This window comes from Oncorhynchus keta, chromosome 30 (genome assembly GCF_023373465.1).
Source record: "Oncorhynchus keta strain PuntledgeMale-10-30-2019 chromosome 30, Oket_V2, whole genome shotgun sequence".
In the NCBI taxonomy this organism is placed as follows: Eukaryota; Metazoa; Chordata; class Actinopteri; order Salmoniformes; family Salmonidae; genus Oncorhynchus; species Oncorhynchus keta.
In genome coordinates, this window is record NC_068450.1 from 48,669,144 (window position 1) to 48,680,002 (window position 10,859).

At 41.0% G+C, this 10,859-nt stretch overlaps 1 protein-coding gene across 1 annotated transcript; it reads right to left on the reverse strand.

The window, feature by feature from the left end:
• Positions 1-638: 638 nt before the first annotated feature.
• On the reverse strand, positions 639-3,564 carry zgc:174945 (uncharacterized protein LOC793867 homolog). The gene is made up of 4 exons (XM_035744739.1): positions 3,244-3,564; positions 1,367-1,708; positions 1,080-1,186; positions 639-950 (listed from the first exon to the last, which is right to left on the reverse strand). The coding sequence occupies exons 1-4, from the start codon at positions 3,326-3,328 to the stop codon at positions 939-941; spliced, it is 546 nt and encodes a 181-aa protein (XP_035600632.1). The 5' UTR covers positions 3,329-3,564; the 3' UTR covers positions 639-938.
• Between the last annotated feature and the right edge of the window lie 7,295 nt (positions 3,565-10,859).

Consider the following 10,859-nt stretch of genomic DNA (forward strand, 5'->3'; position numbering starts at 1 on the left):
AATATTGTAAACCTACAGTATATAGTATTAAAGTACACTCCTGAGCCTTCAAATCAAACTGTGTTTAGGATAAACATCACAAGAAATGCATATCCCTCCTCACCTTTCCAACCACATAGACTGCTACTAGCACTGTTCACATAGCTTCAGGCCTCCGTTTGTTTTTGCAAATGCTGTGTGTGGTTTCCTGTCCTGTATTGGCATTTATTCTAACAGACCTGAAAGGAGTAGAGCGATAACCCACCATGACAAGAACAGGGGAGAGAACAAACAAACAAACAAAAAAGGCATGTAAAAGGAATGTAACTAGAACAAAAAGTATGACAGTACACTCCTGCGCCTTCAAATTAAACTGAGGTATAATGAACATCACAAGACTACCAGACACTTTTTACTCCCCCTCACCCTTCCAACCACATGGACTCTGCTCACATTGCTTCAGTTTGTGCAAATGCTATGTGTGGTTTCCTGTCCTGTATGGGCATTTCCTCTAACAGACACAGACCTGAGAGGTGTAGAGAGATAGCCCACCGTGACAAGAACAGGGGAGAGAACTAAATTAAATAGAAATAGGCACGCATGCCAACTAGAAAAGAATTGTGATCGAGCGAACAAATGAGCATTCCATTCTATTGAAATTCCATGAAATTGAATTTTAATTTAAGTAGTACAAACCCTCCTGTCTTCCAACATACATGTTTGAAGCTGGTTTATAACACATTTTTATTTTTCGTAAATGTTAAGTAAACTATTAGCCAATGACTATAAATGTTGTAGTCTTTTGAGCCAAAAGGCACCTTATTTGTACATATGTAAAACAATTCAGTTAAATGTTTGGGTTTGATATACTGTAAATCTGTATCGTAGATGGTATCTCCATTATAATTGATAGGTCATTTTCAGCCTTGACGCCATCTGCCATCAGCTACCAGACCAGCTCAATGATTAACCTGTTAAACACAAATAATCATTCATAAACAAGAGACTTCACCGCAAAAGATCTACATTAAGTTATGATTGGCTGCAAAGTATAAATGTACAAGTGCATTTTTTCTGTGTTACTTTGTTATTGATCTTGCCTCAAGTAACTCCAGTATTAGGAGAAGGGACCACAGTATTGTTCCAGTGCTGTATGTCCAGTTCAGTCCACCATTGTTGGCCTTTCTTTGATCAACTATTGGAGCTGCTGTTATAGGGTTAGAAATCAAAATTAGTGATTAATTAATTGGTTGGTTTGTTGACTGTTTAATTGATTGACTGATGATCATGCTACATGGTTGTTTCACCTTAGTTGGACGTTGTTATTGTAAGTCGCTGCGGGTTAGAGTAACTGCTAACAAAAATTAACTGAAAAATGTAATGGTACCTTTGACCGTGATATTTATGTAGTGTCCCATGGCAGTATGGCCTCCCATTTCACATACTGCATTGCACTGATAGACTCCTCGGTCAGCAGGGGTCAGTTCTATGAAGTCTGTTACAACGTGTCTTTGTCTGACATTGTATTCCTCCATAACCTTCTCGTTGACAACAGTGAGGTACTTGCCGAGGTCAATGAGCTTGGGACACTCTTCCAAAGTGTGATGACACCAAAAGGCATCAATACGACCACATTCTTTTGTGTCATACACTGCCTTACACGTGAGCCTCAAGGGCATGCCCTCAGTCCCAACCATAGGAGTCTTGGTGTACTTCAACTCTACGGCACCTGAGGTTTTTGTGGAAAAAGTATATAACTCAGCTCCAAAGCAGCTCTACATATACAGTGAGGGAAAAACTATTTGATCCCCTGCTGATTTTGTACGTTTGCCCACTGACAAAGAAATGATCAGTCTATAATTTTAATGGTAGGTTTATTTGAACAGTGAGAGACAGAATAACAAAAACAAAATCCAGAAAAACGCATGTCAAAAATGTTAGAAATTGATTTGCATTTTAATGAGGGAAATAAGTATTTGACACCCTCTCAATCAGAAATATTTCTGGCTCCCAGGTGTCTTTTATACAGGTAACGAGCTGAGATTAGGAGCACACTCTTAAAGGGAGTGCTACTAATCACAGCTTGTTACCTGTATAAATGACACCTGTCCACAGAAGCAATCAATCAATCAGATTCCAAACTCTTCACCATGGCCAAGACCAAAGAGCTCTCCAAGGATGTCAGGGACAAGATTGTAGACCTACACAAGGCTGGAATGGCTACAAGACCATTGCCAAGCAGCTTGGTGAGAAGGTGAGAACAGTTGGGGTGATTATTTGCAAATATAAGAAACACAAAATAACTGTCAATCTCTCTCGGCCTGGGGCTCCATGCAAGATCTCACCTTGTGGAGTTGCATTGATCATGAGAACGGTGAGGAATCAGCCCAGAACTACACGGGAGGATCTTGCCAATGATCTCAAGGCAGCGGGGACCATAGTCACCAAGAAAACAATTGTTAACACACTACGCCGTGAAGGACTGAAATCCTGCAGCACCCGCAAGGTCTTCCTGCTCAAGAAAGCACATATACATGCCTGTCTGAAGTTTTCCAATGAACATCTGAATGATTCAGAGGACAACTAGATGAAAGTGTTGTGGTCAGATGAGACCGAAATGGAGCTCTTTGGCATCAACTCAACTCATCGTGTTTGGAGGAGGAGGAGGAATACTGCCCATGACCCCAAGAACACCATCCCCACCGTCAAACATAGAGGTGGAAACATTATACTTTGGGGGTGTTTTTCTGCTAAGGGGACAGGACAATGTTACCACATCAGAGGGGTCAAATACTTATTTCCCTCATTAAAATGCAAATAAATTTAACATTTTTGACATGTGTTTTTCTGGATTTTTCTGTTGTTATTCTGTCTCTCACCGTTCAAATAAACCTACCATTAAAATTATAGACTGATCATTTCTTTGTCAGTGGGCAAATGTACAAAATCAGCAGGGGATCAAATACTTTTCCCCCTCACACTGACTACTTGTGTTTTTGTTTTTGTAAGCAAGCTAGTTTATTAAGGGTGGGTTAGAGTAACTGCTTATAAAAATAGACTGAAAAATGTAATGGACAAGTAGAGCAGTGCATGGGGCTCATCTGGTGCACGTTTCCTAGTTTATTAGGGATTATTTCCGAGTATATCTGGGTATTAAAAGCATTGAATACTAGCTAATCTAAACGCAACTACCATACCCTGTCCCACTTTTGAGTCAAGACACTTGTTTGTTTATTACCCACTAGCAGCACCAAGAGTACTCACCTGTGTCTAGAGAAGGTGACACACAGAGACAGAGAGACACTGTCAACAGCAGGGACAGCACTTTAGATCCACGGAGCCAAACCATTTCCAAACACAAGCTCTCGAAACTGAAATTTGCTTAATCTGATGTACACCACGTGAGCTATATGTTATAGATGACCAACAGTTTAAAGTACCATCATAGACACACAATAACGAAGCTCTCATCTGCAGTCTGCTAGATTTGCCCACCGAAGAGGCTATAGAGCAAGTTAGAGCGTGTGTGTGTCTTCCTTGTGGGTGTGTGTAGGCGTAGAGTAGATATAAGTTCCAGTGGAGAGAAAGAGGCTGTCTGACAACCAGCAGAACAGCAGTGTATGGGGCTCATCTAGTGCACGTTTCTTTATTTGAGGAAACTGTGCTATATTTTCTCAAGTCCAGCAATTCCAGTTTTGAGTAATCTTCCAAATCTGATTGTGCAAAAACATGTTATATGCTAACGCTAACATTTCAGTATACGTGCAAAGATGGGCAGTATTTATTTTGCACGTATTTGAAATACATTATTTCAATTGATTTTGAGTTTCTTGTCATTTGTATTTGAAAGGCCTGAACAAAATCATCCTCTAATTTGGAACAAGATGATGGTATTTCAGAGAATGTTATTTTCTATTTTCAAAATAATCAAAACATCTTTCGGTAACACTTAATGATAATGGGTCCTCATCACAATGTAATTACATATGTTATTACACTGTATTGTGATTAATTATAATAGTACGTACTTACACTGTAAAAACATGTAACTGGTGGTAATTGAAGTATGTAATTACAGACCTGTAAGAATGAATGCTTGTTACCATGCATGTTGCAAATGTTATGTTTCAGATAGTATCCCAACCATATTTCCGAATGCACCATATTTCAGCCTGTACATTTCATGTGATAAGTGTTAGCCATTTTTAAACCGACCACCTCATTGACACAATTCTGCAATAAAGGGCTCTGGCATCTGATGCCCAGGCCCAATGGCAAAAACGTGTTCACAAATGTGTTCACAAATGGTTCACATCAATTAAAAGGGCATTTGACAAAAGGTCAATTATTTTCACCATCATTTAAATGTTGTTAGACACATTTATCCTTTAGATCACAAAATAATTTGAGAATGCTGCTGTAGATTACTGAGAATTTTCCAAATAAAGCTAATTTTCTCACACCTTTCAAACATACAGACATATCTCAAAAACAAAGCACAAATACTTTGTCTACATCCATTCAGCATCGTCTACACCCTCTTAAGCCGTAGCTGTTTTTAAAATCAAATTTCACTGCTTGCATCAGTTACTTGATGTGGAATAGAGTTCCATGTCGTCATGGCTCTATGTTGTACTGTGTGCCTCCCATAGTCTGTCCTGGACTTGGGGACTGTGAAGAGCTCTCTTCTGGCATGTCTTGTGGGTTGTGCATGGGTGTCCGAGCTTTGTGCCAGTAGTTTAGACAGACAGCTCAGTGCAATCAACCTCTCATAAATACAAGTAGTGATGAATTCATTCTCTCCTCCACTTTGAGCCAGAAGAGATTGACATGCTTATTATTCATATTATATCTCTGTGTACATCCAAGTTCCTGAACAGTTGTCAAGGTGCGAAAAAACTAGGGCCTGTAGGACCTGCCTTGTTTATAGTGTTGCTAATGATCAATTAGCCTTTTAAAATGATACACTTGGATTAGCTAACACAAAGTGCCATTGTACCACAGGAGTGACGTTTGCTGATAATGGGCCTCTGTACGCCTATATAGATATAACATAAAAAAATCAGCCGTTCCAGCTACAATAGTCATTTACAACATTAACAATGTCTACACTGTATTTCTGATATATTTGATATTATTTAAATGGACGAAAAATGTGATTTTCTTTAAAAAACAAGGACATTTCTACGTGACCCCAAACTTTTGAACGGCAATACATATACACATACATATACATACACAATAATGCACATACATATATGCATATCTTTGTAAAAAATATTTTCCTTTATTTTTCCCCAAAAACCTACCACCCCTCCCCTAAGTGGAGTAAACCAATGAACAAATGTTTTTCCTTTGTCATTATGGGGTAGAGTGTATAGATTGATGAGGGAAAAATTATTTCATCAATTTCAGATTAAGACTGTAACGTAACAAAATATGGAAAAAAAGGTGTCTGAATATATAACGAATGCACTGTAGGTTCTGAATGAAAGGTGAAAAGGTATTTTTAAGCCTTGAGACAATTGAGACATGGATTGTGTATGTGTGCCATTCAGAGTTTGAACGGGCAAGATGTCAGATTTAAGTGCCTTTGAACAGGGTATGGTACTAGGTTCCAGGCTCACCGGTTTGAGTGTCAAGGACTGCAATGCTGCTAGGGATTTCATGCTCAACAGTTTCCCGTGTGTATCAAGAATGTTCCACCGCCCAAAGGACATTCAACCAACTCGACACAACTGTGGGAAGCATTGGAGTCACCTTGGGCCAGCATCCCTGTGGAACACTTTCGACACCTTGTAGAGGTGAATTCAGGCATCCTCCCGATGAATTCAGGCTGTTCTGAGGGCAAAAGGTGGTGCAATATTACAAAGGAGTTCCTAATGTTTTGTAAACTCAGTGTACACAGTATGTCTGTTTATGTGTGTGTTTGACTATTATATGTTGCTCTTACATCCTTCTTGTCAGTCTTCTTCCAGTATCTGATATTGTATTCCACTTTGCTGTAGGCTTCTTTCAGCGATGAGATCTTTAGCACCCGATTCTGAATGTTTACCTCTACATCACCTATAGCTGCTCCCTTGGTGACCAAGGTTACGTTTGAAGGACCAATGATGGCTGAGGAGACACAATACAGGAAGTCAAAAGATAGGATGTCAAGAATGAGAGAGCTACAAAGAACAATCTCACAAAAGTGCATATTGGTACTCACTTCCTTTCTTAAGAGGGAAGTCTGGAGTTTCAGCCCAACTGGAGGTATTTCCCTCTAACTCTGTCCTCACTCTGAATTTATCATTTCCATGGCAACTGGGAAGTTTCCTGAAGTCACACCTGTGCTCTTTGGTGGCTTTACATATGGTGTGGAAGAAGGCAGTTGAAGGCTTTCTGAGTATCAGACAATAAAAAGAGGTTTAATTGCATTTTTTGGCATCGATGTGTAATAACAGTGCCTTTATGTTGCTCACTATTAACTTCTTATGGCTGGGGGGCAGTATTGAGTAGCTTGGATGAATAAATTGCCCGAAGTAAACGGCCTGCTCCTCAGTCTCAGTTGCTAATATATGCATATAGTATTGGATAGAAAACTCTCTAAAGTTTCCAAAACTGTTTGAATTATGTCGGTGAGTATAACAGAACTCATATGGCAGGCAAAATCCTGAGGAGAAATGAAAACAGGAAGTGAGAAATCTGAGCTTTGTATGTATTCACCAGAGTCACCAATGAAATCCCATTGAGATATTAATGTTGCACTGCCTAGGGGTTCCACTAGATGTCAACCATCAATAGACATTTTAATGAGACTTCTATGGTGTTGTGGGAGTGAATGATAGCAGAATCAATCAGATGTCTGGCAGTCAGCCATTTTTCTGATCATGAGCATTCCTCATGGTATTCACTTGCGTTCCATTGCTCATGAAGACAAGAAGGAATAGTCCGGTTGGAACTTTATTGAAGCTATATGTTAAAAACATCCAAATTATTGATTCTGTACTTAGTTTGAAATGTTTATTCGACCTGTAATATAACTTTTTGAAGTTTTTGTCCGATGTAATGCTGACCAGAATGAGCGTTTGAATATGTATACCAAAGGCACTAACAAAAGAAGGTATTTGGACATAAATAACGGACATTATCGAACAAAACAAATATTTATTGTGGACCTGGGATTCCTGGAGTGCTTTCTGTTGTTGATCATCAAAGGTAAGGGAATATTTGTCATGTAATTTCTTATTTATGTTGTCAACATGACGGCTATTGTGCCGTCTCAGATTATTGAATGGCTGGCTTATTCCGTAAAGTTTTTTTGAAATCAGACACAGCGGTTGCATGTAAGGAGAGGTATATCTATAATTCCATGTGTATAACTTGTATTACCATCTACATTTATGATGAGTATTTCTGTTGAATGATATGGCTATGCAAAATCACTGGATGTTTTTGGAACTAGTGAATGTAACGCGCCAATGTAAACTCATATTTTGATAAATATGAACTTTATCAAACAAAACATACATGTATTGTGTAGCTGTCACGACTTACATTTACATTACATTTAAGTCATTTAGCAGACGCTCTTATCCAGAGCGACTTACAAATTGGTGCATTCACCTTATGACATCCAGTGGAACAGCCACTTTACAATAGTGCATCTAAATCTTTTAAGGGGGGGGGGGGGTGAGAAGGATTACTTTATCCTATCCTAGGTATTCCTTAAAGAGGTGGAGTTTCAGGTGTCTCCGGAAGGTGGTGATTGACTCCGCTGTCCTGGCGTCGTGAGGGAGTGTGTTCCACCATTGGGGAGCCAGAGCAGCGAACAGTTTTGACTGGGCTGAGCGGGAACTGTACTTCCTCAGTGGTAGGGAGGCGAGCAGGCCAGAGGTGGATGAACGCAGTGCCCTTGTTTGGGTGTAGGGCCTGATCAGAGCCTGGAGGTACTGAGGTGCCGTTCCCCTCACAGCTCCGTAGGCAAGCACCATGGTCTTGTAGCGGATGCGAGCTTCAACTGGAAGCCAGTGGAGAGAGCGGAGGAGCGGGGTGACATGAGAGAACTTGGGAAGGTTGAACACCAGACGGGCTGCGGCGTTCTGGATGAGTTGTAGGGGTTTAATGGCACAGGCAGGGAGCCCAGTCAACAGCGAGTTGCAGTAATCCAGACGGGAGATGACAAGTGCCTGGATTAGGACCTGCGCCGCTTCCTGTGTGAGGCAGGGTCGTACTCTGAGGATGTTGTAGAGCATGAACCTACAGGAACGGGCCACCGCCTTGATGTTAGTTGAGAACGACAGGGTGTTGTCCAGGATCACGCCAAGGTTCTTAGCGCTCTGGGAGGAGGACACAATGGAGTTGTCAACCGTGATGGCGAGATCATGGAACGGGCAGTCCTTCCCGGGAGGAAGAGCAGCTCCGTCTTGCCGAGGTTCAGCTTGAGGTGGTGATCCGTCATCCACACTGATATGTCTGCCAGACATGCAGAGATGCGATTCGCCACCTGGTCATCAGAAGGGGAAAGGAGAAGATTAATTGTGTGTCGTCTGCATAGCAATGATAGGAGAGACCATGTGAGGTTATGACAGAGCCAAGTGACTTGGTGTATAGCGAGAATAGGAGAGGGCCTAGAACAGAGCCCTGGGGGACACCAGTGGTGAGAGCGCGTGGTGAGGAGACAGATTCTCGCCACGCCACCTGGTAGGAGCGACCTGTCAGGTAGGACGCAATCCAAGCGTGGGCCGCGCCGGAGATGCCCAACTCGGAGAGGGTGGAGAGGAGGATCTGATGGTTCACAGTATCGAAGGCAGCCGATAGGTCTAGAAGGATGAGAGCAGAGGAGAGAGAGTTAGCTTTAGCAGTGCGGAGCGTCTCCGTGATACAGAGAAGAGCAGTCTCAGTTGAATGACTAGTCTTGAAACCTGACTGATTTGGATCAAGAAGGTCATTCTGAGAGAGATAGCGGGAGAGCTGGCCAAGGACGGCACGTTCAAGAGTTTTGGAGAGAAAAGAAAGAAGGGATATTGGTCTGTAGTTGTTGACATCGGAGGGATCGAGTGTAGGTTTTTTCAGAAGGGGTGCAACTCTCGCTCTCTTGAAGACGGAAGGGACGTAGCCAGCGGTCAGGGATGAGTTGATGAGCGAGGTGAGGTAAGGGAGAAGGTCTCCGGAAATGGTCTGCCGAAGTCGTTGCCTCTCCTTGTTTGGGTGGTTCTCGGCGGTCGACGTCACCAGCCTTCTAGCCATCATTGATCCATTTTTCATTTTCCATTGGTTTTGTCTTGTCTTCCCACACACCTGTTTTCAATCCCATTCATTACCTGTTGTATATTTAACTTCTTCGAGATAGGGGGCGCTCTTTTAATTTTTGGATAAAAAACGTTCCCGTTTTAAACAAGATATTTTGTCACGAAAAGATGCTCGACTATGCATGTAATTGACAGCTTTGGAAAGAAAAAACTCTGACGTTTCCAAAACTCCAAAGATATTATCTGTGAGTGCCCCAGAACTAATGCTACAGGAGAAACCAAGATGAAGTTTCATACAGGAAATGCCCCAGATTCTGAAGGCGCTGTGTTCCAATGTCTCCTTATATGGCTGTGAATTGCGCCAGGAATGAGCCTGCCCTTTGTGTCATTTCTCCAAGGTGTCTTCAGCATTGTGACGTATTTGTAGGCATATCATTGGAAGATTGACCATAAGAGACTACATTTACCAGGTGTCCGCCCGGTGTCCCGTGTCGAAATTATTGCGTAATCTTTAGGTCCATGCGCGTTCCATTTCTTCAGAAGAGAAAGTCAACTGCCACGATGGATTTATCGTCGATAGATATGTGAAAAACACCTTGAGGATTGATTCTAAACATCAGTTTTCCATGTTTCTGTCGACATTATGGAGTTAATTTGGAAAAAAGTTCACGTTTTAATGACTTAATTTTCGTTTTTTTTTTAACCCAAAAGTGATGAAGAAAATGGAGCGATTTGTCAACACAAATAATCTTTTTGTAAAAACTGAACATTTGCTATCTAACTGAGAGTCTCCTCATTGAAAACATCTGAAGTTCTTCAAAGGTAAATTATTTTATTTGAATGTTTTTCTGGTTTTTGTGAAAATGTTGCATGCTGAATGTCAGTCATAATCCTATGCTAGGCTATCAATACTGTTACACAAATGCTTGTTTTGCTATGGTTGAGAAGCATATTTTTGAAAATCTGAGATGACAGTGTTGTTAACAAAAGGCTAAGCTTGAGAGCAAATATATTTATTTAATTTCATTTGTGATTTTCATGAATAGTTAACGTTGCGTTATGCTAATGAGCTTGCGGATAGATTTACACAATCCTGGATACAGGTTTTTTTTGTGGCTAAACGTGACGCAGAAAACGGAGCGATTTGTCCTAAACAAATAATCTTTCAGGAAAAACTGAACATTTGCTATCTAACTGAGAGTCTCCTCATTGAAAACATCCGAAGTTCTTCAAGGTAAATTATTTTATTTGAATGCTTTTCTGTTTTTTGTGAAAATGTTGCCTGCTGAATGCTAACGCTAAATGCTATGCTAAATGCTATGCTAGCGATCAATACTGTTACACAAATGCTTGTTTTGCTATGGTTGAGAAGCATATTTTGAAAATCTGAGATGACAGTGTTGTTAACAAAAATCTAAGCTTGAGAGCTAGCATATTGATTTCATTTCATTTGCGATTTTCATGAATAGTTAACGTTGCGTTATGGTAATGAGCTTGAGGCTGTATTCACGATCCCGGATCCGGGATGGCTCGTCGCAACAGGTTAACCCTCTGTTTCCCCTCATGTCTTTGTCAGAGATTGTTTTATGTTGTATAGGTGCGCGACGGGTCCTCGTACCCATGTTTGTTTATGTATGTATGTACGTA